Source organism: Salmo salar, chromosome ssa16 (genome assembly GCF_905237065.1).
Source record: "Salmo salar chromosome ssa16, Ssal_v3.1, whole genome shotgun sequence".
In the NCBI taxonomy this organism is placed as follows: domain Eukaryota; kingdom Metazoa; phylum Chordata; class Actinopteri; order Salmoniformes; family Salmonidae; genus Salmo; species Salmo salar.
In genome coordinates, this window is record NC_059457.1 from 68,186,170 (window position 1) to 68,212,283 (window position 26,114).

Consider the following 26,114-nt stretch of genomic DNA (forward strand, 5'->3'; position numbering starts at 1 on the left):
CCTGTGTAGTGCACTACTTTTGACCACGGACCTTAGGGAGATTATCGAGTAGTATGTAGGGAATAGGGTGTCATTTGCAGTTAAGTTTGAGGCAAATTTGCCCTTTGTATATGGAGGTGATATTCACATACAGTAAACATCTTTAGGCAATTAGTGTGGGTATTTGAACAATCGGTCGACACATTTTTGATGTAAAGTAATTTAAGTTGCAATAAGTCCAGTACAATTTACCTTTAATTTTCTGATTTGAGATGTTTTTGTTTTTTGAACTGTGCCTGTGTTTAAACCTGTTTATGTTAGAGTTGTCTCATTTTATGATAGAAAACCCATCCCTTTTGAAAGAGCAAAGGTCTAATTTCACTAAACTTTCAAAAACGATTACTTCAACTCATGTTCAGTTGTTCAACTCCGGTCTAACTAGTCGTGGTAAAGGAACTCGTTTGGGTTTGGTCCCGGTTGCAGCTAGGTCCAGCTCTAACTTGGCACCACCCCTGCGACTGTGGGTTTATGTTCCTGTAGCAGCGTGTTATTTACGGAAGGCATTACGTGTGATGGAGAGGCTCCCTGGTGCGCCACATAGTAGCCCTGGGTTTACGGCCGTGTTGAAGAACTGGGGGTGGTTTCAGTTGTGAATAGGGTTTAATGTGGTCTGCTCAACTGCTTCAGCGAATGAAAAGCGTTGTTGGGAAGAATTTGGGCCAAGTCACAGAGTTAGAGTGAAACATGGTTATTTATTGGATGGCTTCATCTCTAACACACTGGGCTCACAACTGAAGGAGCCAAGAGGTTTCCCCCCCCCTTGGGAAAAAAAGTTTTTGTCATTGTTTTGTATTTAATTAATACTTTTTTTTGGTCTGGAAATGGCCCTGGATGTGGTGTTGCAGTAGTGTGGGCCACTTTTTCCATTCAGTGTTACTTTGTCTTTCTCTTTTAGAGATGGCATTTTTTTTCATTGTAGTCATTTAGAAGACACTCTTATCCAGAGCAACTTACATTCATCTTAAGACAACCATATATCTCAGTCATAGTAAGTACATTTTTACTCAATAAAGCAGCTGTGTGAGTGTTACGCACCTTTGGGGGAGGAAGTGGTACGAGGAGGGGTGCTGTGGGATTATTTAAGATACTCTTTGAAGAAGTAGGGTTTCAAATGTAGTGTCAAGGAGTAGGGTAATAGTGACTATGTGTAGGGTATAGGGTTGAATTGGTATTCACACTAACCATTAGTGTCTGGGGTAGGGTATAGGGGTTGATTTGGTATTCACACTAACCATTAGTAGTGTCTAGGGGTAGGGTATAGGGGTTGATTTGGTATTCACATTAACCATTAGTAGTGTCTAAGTGTAGGATATAGGGGTTGATTTGGTATTCACACGAACCATTAGTAGTGTCTAGGGGTAGGGTATAGGGGTTGATTTGGTATTCACTCTAACCATTAGTAGTGTCTAGGGGTAGGGTATAGGGGTTGATTTGATATTCACACTAACCATTAGTAGTGTCTAGGGGTAGGGTATAGGGGTTGATTTGGTATTCACACTAACCATTAGTAGTGTCTAGGGGTAGGGTATAGGGGTTGATTTGGTATTCACATTAACCATTAGTAGTGTCTAGGGGTAGGGTATAGGGGTTGATTTGGTATTCACATTAACCATTAGTAGTGTCTAGGGGTAGGGTATAGGGGTTGATTTGATGTACAGTTACATAGGTAGTTTGATTTGAGAGTAATACAGAGTTGTTATATTAAGGCCTACATAGTATATATGGAGGTTTGAAATGTGTCATTCATGTGGTAAGGGCCCTGGTTTGTGTTACAGTAGGCTCCTTGGTTAGTTCCTCTCCTGTATGCTGCTTGAGCAATTGTGTTGTTCAATAGCCACTAGATGGCCCTGCAGTACTTGTCTTGTGAAATTGTCCGTCTTGGTTACCATGCAATGGACAACCTAATGAACAAGATCTTGGTAGTGTTGCATATTTCAGAAATAACATAATAATGATGATTAAAGAACTTTGTTCATTATCACTTTTTAAAATGAACTCATGTTTTATGTGTGAAAGCCACGAAGGTAAATATTTTATACCTGTATATCTTTTTAACAGAGGTGAAGGAAAGGCCATACTTTGTTTGCTCTAAGGCTCTATTCCTCATGGAGTGTTGAACTAGTTGATTTTGGACAAGGTTATTCACTCAGTTACAGTGACTAAGCACTTTATATATAATGGTCTACCAATGTATTTATTATTCAGCACCTTTTAGTCTTTCTATTCAGATGCAGTCTCTAACGGACCTTGTTCAGGACAACAGTACAGAGAACAGAAGGAAGTCAGAAGATGGGAGTCATGTGCTTTCATAACACGTCTGTATAGTGAGACGTCTGTATAGTGAGACGTCCACATAGTGAGACGACCGTATAGTGAGACGTCCGTATAGTGAGACGTCCGTATAGTGAGACGTCCGCATAGTGAGACGTCCGCATAGTGAGACGTCCGCTTAGTGAGACGTCCGCTTAGTGAGACGTCCGTATAGTGAGACGTCCGTGATAGTGAGACGTCCGTATAGTGAGACGTCCGTATAGTGAGACGTCCGTATAGTGAGACGTTCGTATAGTGAGACGTCCGTATAGTGAGACGTCCGCATAGTGAGACGTCCGTATAGTGAGACGTCCGCATAGTGAGACGTCCGCATAGTGAGACGTCCGTATAGTGAGACGTCCGCATAGTGAGACGTCCGCATAGTGAGACGTCCGCATAGTGAGACGTCCGTATAGTGAGACGTCCGTATAGTGAGACGTCCGTATAGTGAGACGTCCGTATAGTGAGACGTCCGCATAGTGAGACGTCCGCATAGTGAGACGTCCGCATAGTGAGACGTCCGTATAGTGAGACGTCCGTATAGTGAGACGTCCATATAGTACTATAATACATTGTTAAGACAGCCATATATATAGTCAACTTCCCATGGCCTTGTAGTCTATGTTGAAGCATCCACTACAATGTTCACTGTGAATGACACATATGATGAAATGTGCATTACACCCTCTATTGTAAGACAGCCATAGTCAGCTACCCATGGCCTTGGTGGCTATTTGCTGTGTAGGAGGCAGGTAGCGTAGCATTTGGACCAGTAACCGAAAAGTTGCTGGTTAGAATCCCTGAGCCAACAAGGTGGAAATAATCGACCATTCTGCCCTTGAGCAAGGCAGTTTAACCCCCAACAACAAAAGTTCCGGGCGCCGATGATGTCGATTTTACGGCAGCCCCCGCACCTCTCTGAGTCAGAGGGGTTGGGTTAAATGCGGAAGACACATTTTGGTTGAATGCATTCAGCTGTGCAACTGACTAGGTATCCCCTTTTCTTTCCTTCCTTTTGAGGCATCCCTTATAGCCTTCACTGTGAATGAGATATATCATGGAATGTCCATGAAACATAATATAAAGAACGGTTATCAGTATCTGCATTATTCGAGGCACGATTTTCCTTTGCTATGATCCCAGCCCCTAATATTGTACTGTATGTTATAGTGTTCAAGTGAAGAGGAAATGTCCAATTTCCTCTTCACTTCAGTTTGCTCCTCAATTCATGCACATTAGTTGGAGAGCAAGGTAGTGGCAGTGTTCCTTTCACTTTGTACCATTATTGTGTTCAACACAGTGTCAAGGCCTCTCTTTTTTTTTTACCAGAAGTAAACAACCTTATCTTTTGGCAAGCGTATTACACCCTAGACAGAGGGAGATGGTTGAGTGGTTAAACCTACTGTACGGCTAAGAGGCTTACCCAGCATGCAGTGATCAATAGTTACATCTGTCACTTACTGTAACTAATTTCGCCATATGGAGACAGATTATAGGCAAGTTGGTGCACTAATTTTCCCCATATCATGTTTTCAGTTTTACAGTATCTTCAAGTGAAAACCCCAAACTCAACCAGCTTGTGGAAGTTTAGATGTAAAGCAGGCAGTGTTTGGCCCCATAAAAATTTACCGCAGAACCCCAACATTATCTTTGACGTGAAACTTCTTCCTTGATTTGGTCAGACAGGAAGGCAGGCAGGCCGCATAGCCTTTGAAGTGTAGAATCTGAACCAAGGACAGTTTTTTCTTTGGAGTAACTTCTGAGGCTTCAGGACATAGTTCATGTCCAATTAGGATGTCATAGAGAAAAAAAAATGAATGTTCAGAAGATTTTCTGCTTTTAGAGACTCTATAGCAAAAGTTGATCATCTTTCAGCAGTGAGCCTGCAGTGGAGTCTTTCCAAACCATGTTTAGTAAAGACAGCATTAGTGCAGTTGTTATCCACTGTGATTCTGGCAGCAGGGTTTAAGTGAGTGTACAAAACATTAAGGACACCTGCTCTTTCCATGACATAGACTGCCCAGGATAATCCAGTTGAAAGCTATGATCCCTTATTGATGTCACTTGTTAAATCCACTTCAGTAGGTGTAGGTGAAGGGGAGGAGACAGGTTAAAGAAGGATTTTTAAGCCTTGATACACAATCCATGTCTCAATTGTATCAGGGTTAGGTCAGCAGGGTTCAAGATTGAATTTATTACCACAGCTGCAATAGGACTGCTGGTTGCCTTACAATTGTACATTTGAATAAACATCTTTGTTTTATTACAGTGCAGGGTGCTGCATTACACTGGGTATCCATTTTGTGCCATGGCAACTGGGATGGCTTTAGGAACTCTAGTTAGATGGTATGGTTCTCCTGAACTGTAGAATTACACATGCACTGCTGAAATAGATGTTATGACATAGATGTTATGACATAGATGTTATGACATAGATGTTATGACATAGATATTATGACATAGATATTATGAAATGGATATTTGTAGATACTCAGATTTTAGTCTGTTGCTGGTGGCTTTTCTATCTCTCTACCTGTGTTGGCTGGTAACAACACCTACTAAAACCAGCAGCTAACCTGACTGTCCTTTTCCCCACAGCGACAAAAGCTGATTCATGTCCTAGAGGAAGAGCGACGCCTGCGATTGGACAGTGAGAAGCGGCTTCGGGAGGTGACGGACGAGTCGGAGCTGGGCCGAGCGCAGATGGTTTCGCTACAGCAACACTTCTCCAGGTAACACGCAGCCCATATGCACGCAAGCGCGCACACACACAGTCTTGCGCAGCTAACCTTGTGGGGACATACAATTCAGTCCCATTCAAAATCCTATTTTCCCTACCTTAACCTTAACCCCAAAACCTAACCATAACCCTAAACCAAACCCTAGTACCTAACCCTAACCCAAAACCTAATTCTAACCCCAACACTATTCTAACCTTAACCCTAAACCCCCTAGAAATAGCATTTGACCTGGTGGGGATTTTGCACCCCCCCACACACACACACACACACACACACCGCCGTCCCATGCGCCATGACAACAGACCAGTAGGCGCCACCAGCTTACACAGTAGCATGACACAGGTCAGACACAAACTATATAGGCCTAGATACATTCTGTGCATGCTACCATCAGATTGCACTGCTGTACCCATTGATGTAATGCCAAAGACTTTAATGCAAAAGACTTTGCCACAGGTTTCAAACTAGGAGCCAATTTTAATTTACACCCCCAAAAATTACACTGTCTTTGGTTCATTAGCCGTCTCTGTTTTAAATCTTTTGTGGCGAGAAATCGTTATTGCAGTCCATTTGCCCTCTTAACTTTCTCCACTTCAGTGGAGAATATAGACCTATCTCTTGGTGTATTACTTCATCAGTCAACCTTGACTGTATTGAAAGACACATTTTTATCTCTCCAACATTTAAAATGAAGGAAGGAGGAAGTCTTTGTCAGTTCTCTGACCGTGAATAATGACTACTGCTTCGAGACTCCATTTCCCCCTTACTATATGGTCATTTTCTTCTTACTATAGGCTCATTGAGGTGTGACAGTATGTAAAATAATTCACTACTCAGCACCACTCAGCTCGGGAACTGATGTCATAATTAGGAGATAGTCATTCAATGCACTGCCTTACGAGAATAACCCGTGGATTTTTATAATGAGCGCTTATCTTCCCATTTTAAATTGGGTGAGAAAATCTGTCATATTAAAAAAGTCTGACCTTGTAACTGAAGTTAGTTGTCTGGAGTTAGTTGCGCAGAATGACCTCTAAACATGGTGGGTCGTCATAGTCATTGTTGTCATGTAGTGTTTAACTATGGTACAAGTCCAGCTATGGTACAAGTCCAGCTATGGTACAAGTCCAACTACGGTACAAGTCCATCTATGGTACAAGTCCAGCTATGGTACAAGTCCAACTACGGTACAAGTCCATCTATGGTACAAGTCCAGCTATGGTACAAGTCCAACTACGGTACAAGTCCATCTATGGTACAAGTCCAGCTATGGTATTAGTGTTTCTTCTCTAAGTTTTGCAGGTAGCCTAGTGGTTAGAGTTTTGGAATAGTAACCGAAAGGTTGCAAAATCGAATCCCTGAGCTGACAAGGTAAAAATCTGTCGTTCTGCCCCTGAACAAGGCAGTTAACCCACTGTTCCTAGGCCGTCATTGAAAATAAGAATTTGTTCTTAACTGACTTGCCTAGTTAAATAAAATGTTAAAAAATGAAAATAAATGAGTATTGTAAGAAATCTGATGTTCTTAAGACCGCAAACTGCTCTCCCAAGGGTGTTTGTGGGCCAGTGGTTACTGTCGCTGCCCTTGGTCAAGGCGACTGGAGTTCAAGCATCCCCCAAATCGCAACAATGATGTCAGAAGTGGGATTCGAACCCATGCCTCCAAGGATGTGTTCCAGTGTAGTGGCTATTATGGCAACTCGCCCACTTCACTCAACCGCATTCACAACTGCGTTGATGGCTAACACACTGCAATGCACATCAATTAAACGTTCCTTAACTTAGAACCCAATAATTCTATATGTTGTCAAACTTAATGGACTAGTAGTTGTTAAACAGTCAGCATGGGACATTGTCATTCCAGCCCACGAGCTCAACATACCCATGCCCCACAACTCTGTATCATGTTCAGCCTTGGCTGTGGCATTCTGTCACCATATATCTATATGCGTATCCATCAACATATTCATTCTGTCGCGGAATTACTTTATCCATGTGGGCGTACCGTGTAGATCAGATTTTGCAGTCAGCACAGACAACACAGTCTGCTCAGACTTGCTATTGTGTGCCTGTATAGTAGCTAGCTGTCCCCCCCCCCCCCCCCCATATGGAATAATGCCTGAGGAATCAGGCACAGATCATTCAACACAGAAATCGAATAAAAGTCAGTGAGCGGGGGAGACATCGTATTTTGTTTACATAAGTGCCTGTCTCCAGTCTTTGTCCCTATTCATATCGCCCTTCCCTGACTGACTCAGTTATGTCTGCCATCACTCTGATCCCCAATCAGTGACTGACTCAACCAGCCATAGCCTTACTATGTGTTCTGTCACATCATCCAGACTCCAGGCTGATCTCAGATCTGTTTATATTCTGGGCTATCGCTGGCGTGGACCAATGAATCAGCTGATAGCGTTAGCATAACGACGTCCGATGTCCCAGAGCCCGAATAAGCGAGGCAGGCTAGACTGGGTGTGCATGTGTGTGTGTGTAGGGGGAAATATATTAGGCTTATCTGTGATTGGGTCCTGCTCTAGTCCCTTTGTGACAGATGCTTCCGTCGCCGGGCGGTTGCCTCTCTCCAGACTGATTGTTCTTATTGGCTGTGACTCCTGTGGATGACTGCATGCCTCCTCGGCCCCTAGAGTGTGGAAGAACAATGTAGACGGGGATTCCATTATGTCCTTATAATGCTCAGCGAAAAGAGACCTTCCCACCACACTGAACACTATAGGAGATGAAGTGCTTGGCATTGCTCAACTGGTGTAATTCTTCCTGTATTGCTCATTGTCAGTGGTGGTGGATGATAGTAATTTCAACAGGCAATGCTAGAAATGTGTTTCTTTGTCATTGTATTGCTCTTGTTTCTGTACCTTTTAGCGCCTATTAAAGGAGGTTTCTCTGCAGTGACAGGACATAGAGGAGATAAACGGGTTTAGAGAGACTCAGTTGCTTGTTGAATACATAATGTTTGTTTTTGTATGTTGGAGTGTCTGGCTGTGTTGGTGGGTTCGGGTGTGGGTGCGTGTTTGTGTGTGTGTGCTTGTGTGTTTATTGGGTACATGTGTGTGCATATATGCGTGTGTGTGTGTGTGTGTGTGTGTGTGTGTGTGTGTGTGTGTGTGTGTGTGTGTGTGTGTGTGTGCCTGGCCTCTCATTGGATTATTATGTTTACATGAGAGCCAGTAATGTGTGGTGGTGGTTGCAGTGGCAGATGGGACATCTGTGTGGTCACTTTAATTATGAGCTTACCAGCCAGCAAACCAGTCAGTCAGCAGGCTGCTCACACTGTCTTCAGCCTGAACCTTTGACCCACTTGATAATGCCAGCTCTGCACTCTTAAGTCACTGACATACACACACACACACACACACACATACACACACACACACACACACATTGTGTGTAGTGCTTAGTTCAGGATGATTGAGAATATTGTGCAATCCAATTGTGGCATTATTTCATTACTATATTGTTACCTGCATTATTACTTGCAATCCCACTAAAATCTGATTCTCCAGTGAAATAATCTTCCATTGTACCTGTTTCTTTGGTTGTCAAGGATAGAACCTATGTGCCCTGCATACATCTAGGCAACACATATCCTACGTCCCAAATGGCACCCTATTCCCTATATAATGCACTACTTTTGACTAGAGCCCTATTGTCCCTGCTTGAAAGTAGTGAACTATATAGGGAATATGGTGCCATTTTGGATGCAGACATAGCCACCTTTCATTTCTCATCAAAAGAGAATAGCCTCATCCCATGAATGTGTGCTCATAGATAATATCCAGGAATTATGGAGGTTGACATTTCATCTCTTCGGGTGTTTTCACACTTGGCCCCTTTGAGACAATTTTTGCCAACTTTTTGTGTGCAGTGTGAACACTCTGAAGGAAATCAGACCCCTCAAAAGTGCCCCTGAAGCAAACCCGAACTGAGACCAGTTCGGGTTTCAGTTCGGTTCCTGGCCGGTTCCCTTTTTTAGGGCAGTGTGAAAAACAAAGCTCCCCAGGTTCGCTTCTCATTATTCCAGCACCACACACTAGACTACTGCAACACCGCTTCCTCTGACATAACCCCTCACATTGGTTCCACAAAAGATAACGATGACGTGTAGGTTCGCAGAAAAAAAACGTGTTGTTTTTGGATATTGATTAGCGATGCACAGACATTACAACATTTGTGTGGAGTTTTGTACTGACACGATGTTCAGATAATTTCTTTGCAATATGTGGTATAAAGGCTGAGAGCCTTGTAAACTGTCTATTCGATTATGGGGTTTGAATAGTGTAGGAAGGCAACAACATATTTGGTGAATCAATGCTAACTCTTAAAGGGGCTTTGACTGTACTATTTTCAATTACAGCATTATTTAATCTGCAGTTATTATTCTGCTATTTATTCTGTTATCAATAATATATTCATGTTATTATCTTCTGATCATTATTATTATGCCTCATATTTGAAATAAATGCAGTCTATTAGCTTCCAAAATGTGAGTAGGTATATCTAGCTGTCTGATAACATGTTCGGATGGAATGGCTTCACCATCACTTTGTAAAAACCCAGAATGCATTAGGTGAATGTTGGAAAAAATTTGAGGACTCAGGCCACAAAATAGGTGAAGTGAATTGGCAAAAGAGCTGAGTCCTCATTCAAAGACAAGGGCAGTGGGAATAGAAAGAGAACCGAGTTCTTTTGCAATTTTTTTACCCCAGGGTTCACTTTAAAGAGGACTGAGATCGGTTCTTTTAAAGAGACTTAAATAGACTGGAATCAATTTGTCCCATGGCAACAATTAATTTGAGTATCTTTAATGAAGTCACATTGAATGACGATAGTGCATTGAAATAAGGTTAGAGTAGAACCTCTAACTTTCAGTCATGAAACATCTTATAAAGGACCACTCCAAATAGGATAAAGATAAAATACCACAAACACATATCAATATTTTGGTAAAACTTTTGTAGCCTGCAGGAATAATGCTTTATAAAATGTTATGAGCCTTTATGGGCCTGTCTTAAAGTGCTTATAATATGTTATGTCTGTCTATATGTAACAGAACCATTTTTTTTCAGTCGAACTTCCTTAACATAACATCATTTTTTGTGAAGTTATTAGTGTCTGTTTTAGTTTTGCCTTTCCACAGCTTGGTCTCATAGACTAGACGTAACATAATACATGTAAATTCGGGTTACTCAAATTAGTATGATATGTTGTGTTTGGTATGGTTACTTAACCTCTCTAGGCTAGGCGGGACGAATTCGTCCCACCTACGTAACAGCCACTGCTAGCCTGTGGCGCGATTTTCAAAACCTTAAAAATCCTATTACTTCAATTTCTCAAACATATGACTATTTTACAGCCATTTAAAGACAAGACTCTCGTTAATCTAACCACACTGTCCGATTTCAAAAAGGCTTTACAACGAAAGCAAAACATTAGATTATGTCAGCAGAGTACCAAGCCAGAAATAATCAGACACCCATTTTTCAAGCCAGCATATAATGTCACCAAAACCCAGAAGACAGCTAAATGCAGCACTCACCTTTGATGATCTTCATCAGATGACAACCCTAGGACATTATGTTATACAATACATGCATGTTTTGTTCAATCAAGTTCATATTTATATCAAAAACCAGCTTTTTACATTAGCATGTGACGTTCAGAACTAGCATACCCCCGCAAACTTCCGGGGAATTCGCTAACATTTTACTAAATTACTCACGATAAACGTTCACAAAAAGCATAACAATTATTTTAAGAATTATAGATACAGACCTCCTCTATGCACTCGATATGTCCGATTTTAAAATAGCTTTTTGGTGAAAGCACATTTTGCAATATTCTAAGTACATAGCCCAGGCATCACGGGCTCGCTATTTAGACACCCGGCAAGTTTAGCACTCACCATAATCATATTTACTATTATAAAAGTTTGATTACCTTTTGTTGTCTTCGTCAGAATACACACCCAGGACTGCTACTTCAATAACAAATGTTGGTTTGGTCCAAAATAATCCATCGTTATATCCGAATAGCGGCGTTTTGTTCGATGCGTTCCAGACACTATCCGAAATAGTAAAGAAGTGTCGGCGCATGGCGCAATTCGTGACAATAAAATTCTAAGTATTCCATTACCGTACTTCGAAGCATGTCAACCGCTGTTTAAAATCAATTCTTACGACATTTTTTCGTAGAAAAGCGATAATATTCCGACAGGGAATCTCCTTTTTCGGCAAACAGAGGAAAAAAATCCCAAAGGCGGGGCGGTCGGGGTCACGCGCATAAGCCAGTGTCCCTTGATCGGCCACTTGAGAAAGGCGATAATGTGTTTCAGCCTGGGGCTGGAATGACGACATTCTGTTTTTTCCCGGGCTCTGAGCGCCTATGGACGACGTGGGAAGTGTCACGTTAGAGCAGAGATCCTTAGTAAATGATAGAGATGGAAAAGAAGTTCAAGAAATGGTCAGACAGGCCACTTCCTGTAAAGGAATCTCTCAGGTTTTGACCTGCCATTTGAGTTCTGTTATACTCACAGACACCATTCAAACAGTTTTAGAAAATGTAGGGTGTTTTCTATCCATATGTAATAAGTATATGCATATTCTAGTTACTGGGTAGGAGTGGTAACCAGATTAAATCGGGTATGTTTTTTATCCAGCCGTGTCAATACTGCCCCCTATCCTAAACAGGTTAAGACAAAAACGAAAGTAGGGTGGTTGGTCGAGGTGGATGGACAGGCGTATAATGCGAACGTCTAGCAACCCAAATGTGAACGTCTAGTAAACCAAAAGTTTAGAGTGCGAATCTAATCATGGACAACTTTAGCATTTTATCTAATTTCCAACTTTTCAACTACTTTCTACTTTGCAGCTACTTAGCATGTTAGCTAACCCTTCCCCTAACCTTAACCCTAAACCTAACTCCTAAACTTAACCCTAACCCCTAACCCAAACCCCTAGCCTAGCTAACGTTAGCCACCTAGTTAGAATACGTAATATATAATTTGTTTTGCAAATTCGGAAATATATTGTAAGTTTTGCAAATTCATAATATAAAATACGAATAGTAATTCGTAACATATCATACGAAATGGGTGATGGACATCCACAAATTAATACATACCATATGAAACGCAACATATCATACTAAATGGAGTGTCCCAGATTTACCTACAGAATAATACGAAATGCTCTGAGACCAGGTTGCTTTCCAATCTCCTGTTTTGGAAGACCAAGGTGTTCTGTGATGATATGAGAGAGTTATGTTAATGAGCTCCTTGTTAGATCTGTAGCACCTCGCTGTCTCCCTCATTCCTTCTCTCTGATCAGGGAATAGAGAAAACACACACATCAGAGAATGCCTAAGAGTGAAGCCAGACGAACCCCAGGGAAGCACAGCTTCTCACTAGCCCCAGTGGGAATGTGTGTTTGCTTCCTGATGTGCCTTGGTGCTTTCTTTTCGGGAGGTGAATGTAAGGGCAGGAACCTGATCAAAACAATCGTTCAGTAGTGGGTCGTCTGGCTTTCTTCTCCGTTTTGTACACAAAAAGACGTCATAGTCTCAGTTCCCAGTTTTGTGTTTTCCTTTGTGTTCATGTCTGTCCTCAGATCAGCAGGTCTGCATTCCTTAAGGGACTGGTCACTCACACACTCGAACCCCACCAACACACACACACAACCTCCCCCATCCCCTATCCAGCTGAGCATTAAAGAGGAGGAGACCCCAGCAGGAAGGTCACATGGTCGGCCCCAGACTTGGGTCAGCCCTCAGGGAGCTAGCTTCCAGATTGGTCGTCATTAAAACTCAAGGATTAGTAGAAGACTTAGAGCCCACACAGCCCACCCTGTAGGCTATTTACACACACAGGGTCCAGACACTGTAGAGAGAGGACAGAGGACAACGGGAGACCAACTAACAGGAGCCCTCTCAACTTCTCGAGGGCTGAAGTTTGACCAGTTAGTAGGACAGGAGCAGAGTTACATAGACAAGTAGCGGAAGATGGAGGTGAAAGAAGGTGGCCGTATGGACTTTACTAGAAGTTGACCAGACTGGACTGGATTTTAAGGAGAGCCTGAGTCACATCACCCTCAGCTGTCTAGCCCTCCTCCACCCCTCCCTCCTCCCTACAGTCAGACAGGATGTCCTGTGGACAGGCAGAGACCGGGGGACCCGGGGGCCACTGGGGCCCCCCATCAAAGGCTTCCACTTAGGGTTTGGCCTGAAGATGAGAGAAACAGTTTTCAGGTAATGAAAGATCCAGGCTCGCTCTGCTTCTCACTGTCTCTATTTGTCTTCAACACTTGTCTACTGTACTCTGGAATACTCGGTAGCATACTGGAGAACTCTTAAACCTGCATACTAAAGCCTATGATTTGTGTATAAGGTCATGGCCACCTGTAATAATATGCTGGCTAATCAATGGCCTAACTCCAAGACACTGACCTATGCTCTCCTTCTTGACTTTCAATCAGTTTTGTCTCCACAAGTTGTGTTCCTTGTCAGGATATGGGAGACATATGGACTACAGGCTTGTGAGTATTAATAACAACAGCAGATGATGACTCTTGGTCTAGATTTACAACTCTGTGGAGTAGGATGACGCAAACAGGCAGGAATGAGTGGATGGACGTTCAAGTCCAGACGTGTTGTTTGGAGAGTCATGCTTGGTTTCAGACTGCTGAAGCTGGCCCCCACTATTACCACGGTCTGAGAGAGGGGAAGACCATGGTCATGTGCTTACCTCGTTAGCGTGTTAGCACGTTCTGGCCCACAGCTGTTCCAACGAGTTATCACCCGTCCACAGCTAGCTAGCTAACACACACATTCCCCTGATTCCCAGTGAGCTCGGTGATTGCGTCTGTGTGCACTCATGTTCAGAGATCAATGCCCTTTTAGGCTAATCAAACACCCAATACCAGCCCCAAAGTGTTTCATTTGAAGCATTTCAAACAGGGCCCCTCGGTCTGAGCAGCTGCAGAGTTGATTTGTGGCACTGGTCCACACCCTGCACATCTGGTGGTGTCTTGAGGAAAAAAATGTCTCATTTGATATTCTTTGAAGCTACTTTGATGTTCTACTCACAGCCATCAAACTTTGCAGTTCCACTCACAGCCATCAGACTTTGCTGTTCCACTCACAGCCATCAGACTTTGCTGTTCCACTCACAGCCATCAGACTTTGCTGTTCCACTCACAGCCATCAGACTTTGCTGTTCCACTCACAGCCATCAGACTTTGCTGTTCCACTCACAGCCATCAGACTTTGCTGTTCCACTCACAGCCATCAGACTTTGCTGTTCCTCTCACAGCCATCAGACTTTGCAGTTCCACTCACAGCCATCAGACTTTGCTGTTCCACTCACAGCCATCAGACTTTGCTGTTCCACTCACAGCCATCAGACTTTGCAGTTCCACTCACAGCCATCAGACTTTGCTGTTCCACTCACAGTGGACACATTAGCGATGGATTGGAGATGGTTAGACTGATAATATGTGTCAGTTCTATATTTAAACCACCCACATTATTAGAGGGTTTGTTTGTTGCTGATTTTATATTTCTCCGTCCCCACCCTCCCTTGTGCCGCAATTAACCGAGTTACAGGAGTTCCAATGTAGTCAGGGAATTGGAATGATTGAGTTTATTTACGGGGATTAGGGGAAGTTTTGAAATGTAATTTAATTTCAGAGGCTGATCAACTTGGAGAGGTTATTCAGATGAAACAGTCTGTCTATCATTACTGTATAGTGGTGACAGAGTCGTTAGTTGGAGGGGAGATCACTGTTTATAAAAATATACTTATTAGCACTGTGTAATCTGTAACCAAGACCTGATACACACACTCTACTTTGATCTGCACTCTTAAGTCACTGACACGCGCACACACACACACACACACACACACACACACACACACACACACACACACACGCACACACACACACACGCACACACACGCACACAGACACACACGCACACAGACATACACACACACTAATTCACTTCCGCTACGGATTAACCATGTTGGTTATGATGATATTTTACAGGCGTACTAAACGAGGTCAGATTACAAGCCTGTGTGAAAGTAGGGCATCTGTTCGTTCACACATGATCAAGGCTTTCCTGTCTTGCCGCTGTTCAAAGGGCTGCCGCTGGGTAGGATGCAGACCAGCAGACTGCCTGTGGCACAGTGTCATGGAATATGCAGTCACCTTATGGAAGTTGTATGGATCTGGTGGCGGTGGCACTCGTCTGTGGCAGTCACACAGGCAGGCAGGCAGGCAGGCAGGCAGGCAGGCAGGCAGGCAGGCAGGCAGGCAGGCAGGCAGGCAGGCAGGCAGGCAGGCAGGCAGGCGACACACAGGAGCTGTCTATGGCGTAATATGAACACCTGTTATTACATGATCAGGCACGTAGACTGATACGCATGGTCAATGCATAGAGACACTTGTGCCTTAATAGCCGCTACTAAAGTCATTTATTTCGAGGGTTGAGCCAGTGAGGTTTCTTTCTCCTCTATAGCCATTGCTAAAGTGTTAATGGACGCTTCCGCTTTGTCCTGTTTATTTTGGATCCTTTTCAAAACCTATCAAGATGTCCACAGTACCGACTTGGATAACATTATCCCGAATGCTGATCAATAAAAACATTGGTTAAATTCGCTGCTCTGTTTTGATTGTTTACAGCGGGTCATTTCATAGGGGATTTTCAGAGGCGCTCTCCTGTTGTTACCTCGTCAAAATGTCGAGAATAAAGGCGTTAACATGGTGTCCGCTCCAAAACCTGGCCAAAGTGACGCAGTTGCGGGACAGCTGTACTCCTGGCTGTGCTGTGAAGTAATACGATTCATCCTGTCATCCTCCCTAAGTGTCTCCTCTGGGGCCCGTCAGTGATGTTCTGTGCTGCATGTGGGCCACACATGCTACCCTTCACACGCACATACGCAGTCACGCACACACACACACACACATAACCCTACCGCAGATCCTCCGGGAGCCTCAGGGGGCTAGAGGCCTCTGCTGGGAGCCCCTTGGCTCCCAGCTCACTGCTAACTGCTTCCTATGGCCAGAGATGTACACGTGGAAAAAACTTAATGGATTTGCTCGAACTCCAACCTCAACTAAAGGAGGGAAAAGAGAGAATTGTGTTTTCAAGAGGAATTAACTCGAGTCTTATCCATATGTCCATGCAGTGACTTTTTGGTCACATGTTTGTGAGACTTGTACCCTATGTGACACGGTACTTCACTCAAATGAAATGAAAATGGTGGAAGCATCCTGGAGGTTGTTGTTATCTCTCTCAGAAGAATGGGAGGCTGTAAAACAGTGACATGACTGCCTTGGCCTGCCTGGCCTCTGACTGTCTCACTCATCCCTTTGGTGTCCCCCTGCCTCCCCGTCATGCATGTCTCATTGTCAGGGGTCAAAGGTGACTTGAAAGAGCCAGTGGTCGTAGGATTTAAGGAATTTGTAATGCTTCCCCTGTGCTAAAGGGGGAACGATCCCCCCCCCCCTTTTCCGCTTTAAACAAAACTGGATATGGATCGCTTGGTCAGAGAACGAGTGCAGAGGTGAGGGCTTTATTAGGGGTCCAGGTCGCTCAGTGCCCTCTAAGGTAGGAGGAGAGGATAGAGGCCAGGAGAGTCTCCACTACAATGACCCATTCTGGTCGAAAAAACACAACACCAAAGTTTGAAAGAGGATAAAGAAGTGGCTTAGCTTAATCTATCGGCCTGCCGGGCAATTACATGCATTTATAGAGGTGGAGGAGATTTAGTGGAAATGAGAAAAAGAGTGTTCAACCAGAAAAATTTTACTTTGCAATGCTGAGTCGGATAGTTTGGGTGAGTTTTCCAGCTGCTGCTGCCAGGTGAAGATAAGGTGATAATAATATTTATCCATCAAGTCATGGTGACCCCTCATGACCCCAATCCAGCCACAACCTGATGATTGTTCCCTACTCTTTTTTGGGGGGGGTGGGGGGGGCTCAAGACTTTTCAAATTGTGCCTTTGTCAAACCTGGTTAATGGAGTGTTTGGGGAAGCTCAGCTCCTAATACCATGTTACATTTTACATTTTTACATTTTAGTCATTTGGCAGACGCTCATATCCAGAGCAACTTACAGTATTGAATACATACATTTCATTTCTTTCTTTTTTTTTCTTTTTTTTTATTGTACTGGCCCCCCCGTGGGAATTGAACCCACAACCCTGGCGTTGCACACACCATGCTCTACCAACTGAGCCACAGGGAAGACTGTGTTGATGGAGTGAGAGTTTGGACCAGGGCTTTTCCCAATGAGCCCAGAGACTGCAGTAGTCAGATAGATCAATCCAACGGTCTCACTCTTTCTCTATCATGGTAATATGTGTCCTGAGAAATACGTCCGTTTGTCTTTGTCTGTCTGCCTGTCTGTCAATTTGTGGGATTATTGCTTGTGCACAGTATTGACATGACGACACAGCAGTGACTTACATAGCAATAGAAAGTGCTGGTTTCAACTCAGCCTCCCTAATCCCTGGCAGCTAATAAAGCTCCACATGTCTGCTGTCCATCCATCCACCACCCCTCCACCCATCCATCCCTCACACTCATCCCAGGCTGAGTGATCCCTATCCTGGCTTCCCCCCTGTGGCCACAGACCTGATCCCTGGTCGTAGCCTAGCCGCAGCCTAGTGTCGACACAGCAGGGGCTGTCCTCCTCTGGCTCAGGCTTAACATGGGACATATGGGAAAGGGTTTCCCTCCCCCTTTACTTCTCCCTCCCTTCCCTTACCAGACCATGGTCCTGACTGGGACAGCATAGGGATTGGATAATAACCCACCTAATAGAAAGAGAGACTGGTTCAGACTGGCCTGCGGGTTGTGTGTGGTTCATGATTCCAAACCAGCGACCAGCTAACGAACGACCAACCAAACATGCTGGCAGTGTCTGTTCGATGGGAAAAGCACTCAGGCTTGTATGATTGTTGACTGGCCTATTTTAGCGGACCCACATTTTGATCTGTGTCTGGGTCATCCGGTGACACTGAGTGCTGAGAGCAGGCTGGCTGGTTGGTCCTTCTGCTTGTCCCCATGGAGCTTAGGGAAGTGTGCACGGTGTTTGTGGCATTGATTAGGAGAAAGGATGTTTGTAAGAACCCCAACGGACACAAATTCAGCAACATGGGGTAAGTCGGACTGAGGCAATCTGATCAGTGTGAGTGATCAGTGTGAGTGATCTGTATGTGATCTATGTGTGTGTGTGTGTGTGTGTGTGTGTCATTCTTTTGCTAAATCCTTGGTTGTGCATGAGCATTGTTAGAGGTACCTCTGAGAACTCATTTAATTTCACTAGTATCCGTTCTACAACTGGAATAGCGCTTGATAGTTTTTTTTGACGGGTGATAAAAATGGTGTCCCATTTGAAGTCTGGACGGTGGTGAACATTTTCATGGCTTTAATGGCAGGAAGCTGCAAATCTGTGTGTCAATGTTCGGGCCATCTGAAAGTGGCTGAGACATGAGTAATGTGAGACACAGGACGCAGGGGAGACCGCCACACAGGGTGTTCTACCTCTAACAGGCCAGTTTGGTCCATCAATGGTTTGCATGTTCTGATGACTTGTCAAACACACCTCATTCAGCTCATTCAGACATCTGGCTTCCTTCACCCATTGGATTTACTTGAAGTGATGTGGAAGGGGGGGGGGGGGCGTGCGTGTGTGCGTGCGCGCGTGTGTTACTTATACCTGGGGCTGGAGATTGATTGGAGACTTAATTGTACTTCCTGGCTGTTGCCGACGTGTTTGAAATTCAGCTGGTGCAGTCGGGGTCAAATGAGTCAGACTTTGCTTTCTTTAATCCATCCCTCCATCCTTCCCTTCCTCCCTCCTTTTCTCCAGCGAGGTCCTCAGTAGAAGGTCATGTACAACCACTGAGATTGTAACCATATTAAGTTAAATCTGTTTGGACACAGATTTATGTTTTTTTGTGTAGAATCAAAGCTATCTTTCACAGCTTTTTTTATCAGCTCTAGTGGGTTGGGATGACATCAAGTAGAGTTGATAGCGAAAAGATTGAAGTGTTTCACACAAAAATAGGACATTTCCAACAGATTTTAAATGGCAATGTTAATGCGTTTAGTATCATAGACAAAGTTAATGGCTGAAGTTGTTAGGGAGAAAAAAATCATAGACTCTGGCCTATGTAGATTGAATCGAAGTGATATCATATTCACACTTAATATACAGCGCATGTGCCACTTGAGGATGTTTTGAAATTGTCAATGGATCACAGTTAGGATCTTAATCCAAGTTTGTTATAAGAGATAAATGAAGTAAACACTCAGGATCTTTTAAACCCTTCTCACTCTATTTGATTACATATAAACCATAAAACTATTTTTAAAAGCATTATGCACTCAAAACAACATCGTGGATCTCCCTCCCCTGTCCTCGCAAATTATACTTCTAAATAGCATCAGAAAACACTATAATTCCTAATCAGAACACCATCAAAATGTGATTATCAGGGGTAATTGTCCAAGACAGTCCTATTTGGGATGCTCTCCCAGATGAATCGGAGGGAGAAATGTGGTTAGAATTAATGGGAGCTAAACTTGAACCCGCCTTTCGAGAGGACAATAGAACTAAATGTTATGTTCAGGTCACTGTGTGTGTAGCTCATCTCTCTTAGTCATGTATGGTGCTGAGGGATGAGATGTGTCATATGTAAATTGTAGGCTAGTAGCTGAAAAAACACCTGAGAAAGATTTCTTTGGCTTCCTCTCATATGTAGCTTTTGAATGACAATGTTGCTGCCTTACGACTTGTCACAGCGTTACGACGTGTCACAGCGTTACGACGTGTCACAGCGTTACGACGTGTCACAGCGTTACGACTTGTCATAGCGTTATGACTTGTCATGGCATTACAAACATGTCATGGCATTAAATCGAATCAAATTGGATTTGGCACGTGCTTCGTAAACAACAGGTGTAGACTAACAGTGAAATGCTTCCTTACGGGCCCTTCCCAACAATGTAGAGAGAAAAAAAGAGAAATACTAGAAAATAATAGTCCAACAGGAGGAATAAATACACGAATAACGATAACATGGCTATATTCACAGGGTACCAGTACCGAGTTGATGTGCAGGGGTACGAGGTAAGTGAGGTAGATATGTACTGTACATATACAGGTAGGAATAAAGTGACAGATAGTAGCAGCAGCGTATGTGATGAGTTAAAAGATACAGTGTACAGATATTCTGGGTAGCTATTGGTTAAATGTTTAACTAACTATTAGAATAAGCTGTTCAGCAGAGCATTACAACTAGTCCTGGACATTCCTGATTCATAGAATAGCATTCTGACAGTCCCGGTATGGCGTCAGGTACTTTGTAGCTCAGCATGTATTATGAAGTCAGACTTTGTCACCTCTCTGCAGTGGCTTCCATCCATATCCATAGTCCCTTTATCCCCCTCTGCTCTCTCTCTGCTTATATGGTGCACATACAGGACCCTGTGACCAAACAGTCTGGGGAATCCAATGCATGTTGAAGTCATTCCCCTCAGTTGGCACTGGAAGCCTTGTGTGTGCGCGTGTGTAAGTGCGTGTGTGCTGCAGGGGAATTGTTCTGCCCATCTCTCATGGTCAGGCTGTAGATTCAGAATGGGCCTGGGCGTGTCCAGCATTGCTTGTTGGGACTTTGAGGCACACCATGTGCTCTCGTGATTTGCCCTGAATCAGCCCCTATTAAAAACACACAAAGAGACCCTTTCAGGTGCTGGCTAGCCGCAGCCACCAGACCTCCGGCCTACAGCCCCTAGTCCTCATCCACAACACAGGCCAGCCAGAGGAGAGGAACATCAAAGGCCCCCATCATCCTGTCACTTAGCCATGTGGAGGTCACCGGGGTCAGACCACTACCTCTCTACACAGTCACGTTCTGTCTGTCTGGTAATGTGGCAGAGAATGTGGAGAATTTGATTTGAATACGTTTTTTTTTTTAGGGAAGAAAAGATTTGGAGGGAATGAAATAGTGAAATAAAGTTGTTTTGATGAAGCAGGATTTTATTTTATTTTTATAACCTTTATAAAACATTTATCAATGTAAATATTGGGTAAATAATGCCTTTGCTCTCCCATTCATCTAGTGAATCAAAGTAAGGGTCAGGAGTTATTCCTTGCGACATGATCTGACCAGGAAAAACTCATGACCCTGGTCATACTGTAGACACACCGGTACGTTTGTGAAGAGGTTGACTGAATCCCACTGTATTTCAGCTCAGCCATATTTGTTTCCCAGCTAATGTTAAGTAAATAAACTCTGAATGAGTCAGTTACCCCATGTTGGTTACTTCCAATACCATACTAATCTGATTTAGCATGTCATTCAGTCATAAAGTCCTTGACGTGGCCTGACTACAATGTCCCAGTCCCACACCCACTATCCCTGACCACAACAATGAAGGACAGTGTCCTAAGTGGCGGGCTACAGCAATCTGCCATAGACCTGACCACTCACTCAGCCTCTCAGTCAGTCAGCTAGCTAGGCCTGATTATAGCCAGCTTTTCTCTGGCTTTCAACTCAGCCTGCCAGATTGTGTGGCTACCACGATGGCAGAGCACAGCATTGCCTTCGCTAAACCCGTTGCTTTGCCGTCGTGCAACAGTTCAACTGTGAAAACCGCGATGGGAAAACAGGCACTGAGCTCAGATGTAAGAACAAAACAACAAACAAAACAAACGTGGCTGAGTTGTCTTCTCCAGAGTGTGTTAAGCCTGAACAATTAACAGTGTCAACTATCACAACTACCACTTAAAGGTGACTGACACTGACAGGGAATTCAGTGAGACACAAGTAGGTTGCCTAATGCTGTTTACTGCAACATCAAGTTCTGTCCTTTTGCTGTCTCTTTGCCTATGAAATGTTGAAATGCCGTTCCTAAGATAGTGATCTTATGACACACCCATCTGTCCATCCATGGTTATGTACCTGGCTACAGTAGGTCCCTGGCTAGGTCCCTGGCTGTGACCCTGGCTGTGACCCTGGCTCTGTCCCTGGCTTTGTCCGTGTGATGATTTGGAATTCGTCTTCGTTTATCAAAGTCTGGCCTTCTCTCCCTGCTCCACAATGGTATTCCTCTCCTGAAATGTCACAGTGGTTTCATCGCTCCATCTCTTTGTACTCTGACTTGTAGGCCTATTTTCAGCCGGGTCAACGGAGGGAGCCCTATCCTAGACAATCTCTCTAAAGTTTCAACTCTCACTGAATGTGTTTTTTACCTGGTGTAGGCCAGGGAGAACGTAGAGCAAAAGGTAATGCCATTGTAGTGATTCATATGGGAATCAGGGGTGAGGAGTAGAATATTGATGTAGGCTGTGGGGTAAAAGTCTCTGGTTTGCATTGAGAGAAATCCTTATTTGGCACAGAAATCGAGGCACAACCGTATCACAAGTCCCAAAGAGGCACTGAGGCAGAGGCAGTCAGTCAATGCTCTGCCTCAGTGGATGCCCTTCTGAACCTCCCCAGCACCATATGTACCCATTCAGCACCACATCATGTGGTGTACCACATACTGTAGTGGGAAGGGACTGGGGTACGATCCAAAACCCACCGTCCTCTCTTGTGTTGCTGGCTCTAAACCAATCTCCCCCTTCTTCTTCCCCCTCTGTGCGTGCATGTGCAGGATGGAAGAGACGGTGCGGACGCTACTGCAGAACCAGGGGGTGCTGGAGCAGACAGCCGTGGACACTGTGGACATCATGAAGGCCTACAAGGTAACACCGCACTGCTCAGCACTCCTCCAAAATGGGCTCTCCTTCCTGCTCTTTATAAAGCCAAACCGTAGAGGCTTGTGTAGGAGAAATGCTTTGCTTGGTAACACAGGCCATGCATTAGAATTCTCTGATAGAGTTCAGTGTGTCAAATCGGAGGGCCTGTTGTCCGGACCTCTGGCAGTCTCTATGGGGGTGCCACAGGGTTAAATTCTCGGGCCGACTCTTTTCTCTGTATACATCAATGATGTCGCTCTTGCTGCTGGTGATTCTCTGATCCACCTCTACGCAGACGACACCATTCTGTATACTTCTGGCCCTTCTTTGGACGCTGTGTTAACAAACTTCCAGACGCGCTTTAATGCCATTCAATACTCTTTCCGTGGCCTCCAACTGCTCTTAAATGCAAGTAAAACTAACTGCCAGCACCCGCTCGCCGTCTAGCATCACTACTCTGGACGGTTCTGACTTAGAATATGTGGACAACTACAAATACCTGGGTGTCTGGTTAGACTGTAAACTCTCCTTCCAGACTCACATTAAGCATCTCCAATCCAAAATTAAATCTAGAATCGACTTCCTATTTCACAACAAAACATCCTTCACTCATGCTGCCAAACATACCCTCGCAAAACTGACTATCCCACCGATCCTTGACTGCAGGGATGTCATTTACAAAATAGCCTCCAACATTCTACTCAGCAAACTGGATATAGTCTATCACAGTGCCATCCGTTTTGTCACCAAAGCCCTATATACTACCCACCACTGCGACCTGTTTGCTCTCGTTGGCTGGCCCTTGCTTCATATTCGTTGCCAAACCCACTGGCTCTAGGTCATCTATAGGTCTTTGCTAGGTATAGCTCCGCATTATCTCAGCTCACTGGTCACCATAGCAGCAGCCACCCGTAGCACGTGCTCCAGCAGGTATATTTCACTGGTCATCCCCAAAGACAACTCCTGATTTGGCCGCCTTTCCTTCCAGTTCTCTGCTGCTAATGACTGGAATGAACTGCAAAAATCACTGAAGCTGGAGTCTTATATCTCCCTCACTAACTTTAAGCATCAGCTGTCAGAGAATCTTACCGATCATTGCATCTGTACACAGCCCATCTGTAAATAGCCCACGCAATTACCTCATCCCCATATTGTTTTTTTTTCTTCTCCTTTGCACCCCAGTATCTCTACTTGCACATTCATCTTCTGCACATCTACTGTATCATTCCAGTGTTTAATTGCTAAATTGTAATTTGTCCCCCCCCTTAAAAGATTTAGATGCACTATTGTAAAGTGGTTGTTCCACTGGATATCATAAGGTGAATGCACCATTTTGTAAGTCGCTCTGGATAAGAGCGTCTGCTAAATGACTTAAATGTAAATGTAAATGTAATTATTATGCCACTATGGCCTATTTATTGCCTTACCTCCCTAATCTTACTACATTTGCACACACTATTTATAGATTCTTCTATTGTGTTATTGACTGTACGTTTGTTTATTCCATGTGTAACTCTGTGTTGTTTGTGTCGCACTGCTTTGCTTTATCTTGGCCAGGTCGCAGTTGTAAATGAGAACTTGTTCTCAACTGGCCTACCTGGTTAAATAAAGGTGGAATAAAAGAAAAAATGTAAAAAATGAGCGTCATAACGGGAAATGGAGGTATGGCAGTATACATTTCAATAAGCCTAATACATGCCCTAAGCTAGATTTATTGTGGGTGAACGTAGGAAGTACAACTCTATGGCTGAATCCCCTATCCTTATACAGAGCACAATTTTGGACCAGGGCCCATAGAGTATTTAGCACTAGGCATAACAGGAATACGGTGCCTTTTGCGGTGTAGAGTCTCTCTCAGCGGTGGACCATATTTCCACATAGCCAGATACCCTGTGATTATTCAAATGATGGGTATTATACAGACTAACAGCAGCCCCAGAATGAATCAACCTGAGTGGATTATTAAACATGGAATTAGGATCTGTCAACATGTGCCAGTGGAGGGGATTGATTTCGCTCTAACGTGTGCCAGTGTGGGGGATCGATTTTGCGCTAACTTATGTGAATGGATGCAGCAAACATACACATGTGGAGAGAGACATATGTTAGGTTACCGAGATGACTGTACCTACTGTAACCAGATGTTCAGCAAGCAATCAGACATAACAGGGCTGTGGTAATAAGAACAAGCTCTCAATTAATGGTACCATTACTGGGGGAGAGATATGGGTCATATTCATTATGCACCAAACAGAAGAAAACTGACTCAAACAGGGCGGGACGACCTGAACTTGGAAAATAAGAAATGCTTAAGTTTTTACTACAGAGTGTCCAAATGAATACAACCCTGGTTTCAAAGTGCCTGCAAAACAAAATAATCAAACAAAGTCAAGATTGGGAACCACCGGTATGTTTCAGCAAAGATTGGAATAGTCCTTTAAAGTTCAAAGCAAAACGTAATGCTAGTTGTTGCCAAGGACAGCATTTCCAATTTATGTTTGGGAGGGAGGGACGACTTGATTTGGAATACATTTGTATATGGCGGCGTTAGCAAGGACTCAACCTCATCTATCAATGTCTCCAGCCATGGCTGTCTGCGTCCGTGAAAGCCTATCATCAGACTTGACAATTAACTGTCAAGGGGGGAAGAGAAGGTTTGAATGAAAATGTAACAGAGGTGCACAGGTGTACATCAGGCGATAACAACAAAAGGCTTTGGTGAGATTTTAAGGGAAAAATTGGGGGGGAAAATCCATTTACTTGCATTGCAAAGCTCATTGGCTGGCTATAGGCATGTGTTGAGGTTTACACGACATCTAACTCCCAGCTCAATTGTAGTTTCATCCCTCTCTGGTCCTTGATCAGATTTGGAATAGGATGGAGATAAGAGGGTTTGTGAAATGGATGTTGCAAATGAAAGGGCGGTGACCTCCTCGATCGGACTAAGCAATGCATGCTGAGTATTTAAAGGTGTCTCAATCTCTCCTATTGAAATGTACCTACATTTAGGATTCATGGCAACTATATCACCCCAGAAGCGGTGTTGTTTTTTTTAAAGCACATTCAATGCGTACAGATAAATGCCCAGTTTAGTTCAGTGAGGTTAAGCGTTTCATATTATCGGCATATCACTTTGTTTTGGATGCAGGAAATCCATCATAAATCCCCATTGGTAGGGGTTTTGTATTAAATTGTAAGGAAAAGGGAGTTTGTTGTAAATACAGTATATTATATTTAACAACAGGCTATGCTATG

General features: G+C 43.8%; 1 protein-coding gene across 7 annotated transcripts in view; it reads left to right on the forward strand.

The window, feature by feature from the left end:
• Nucleotides 1-26,114, forward strand: part of LOC106574435 (nck-associated protein 5) — a 165,823-nt gene that overhangs the window by 87,395 nt on the left and 52,314 nt on the right. For 6 of the 7 annotated variants that reach the window (XM_045697634.1, XM_045697633.1, XM_014150324.2 and 3 more), the window contains 2 exons: nt 4,948-5,081; nt 22,775-22,865. In XM_045697634.1, coding sequence (XP_045553590.1) covers nt 4,948-5,081; nt 22,775-22,865 — 225 coding nt within the window. Of the gene's footprint in view, nt 1-4,947; nt 5,082-12,834; nt 13,349-22,774; nt 22,866-26,114 lie in introns of those variants that run through there. The other variant, XM_014150328.2, reaches the window with a different exon arrangement.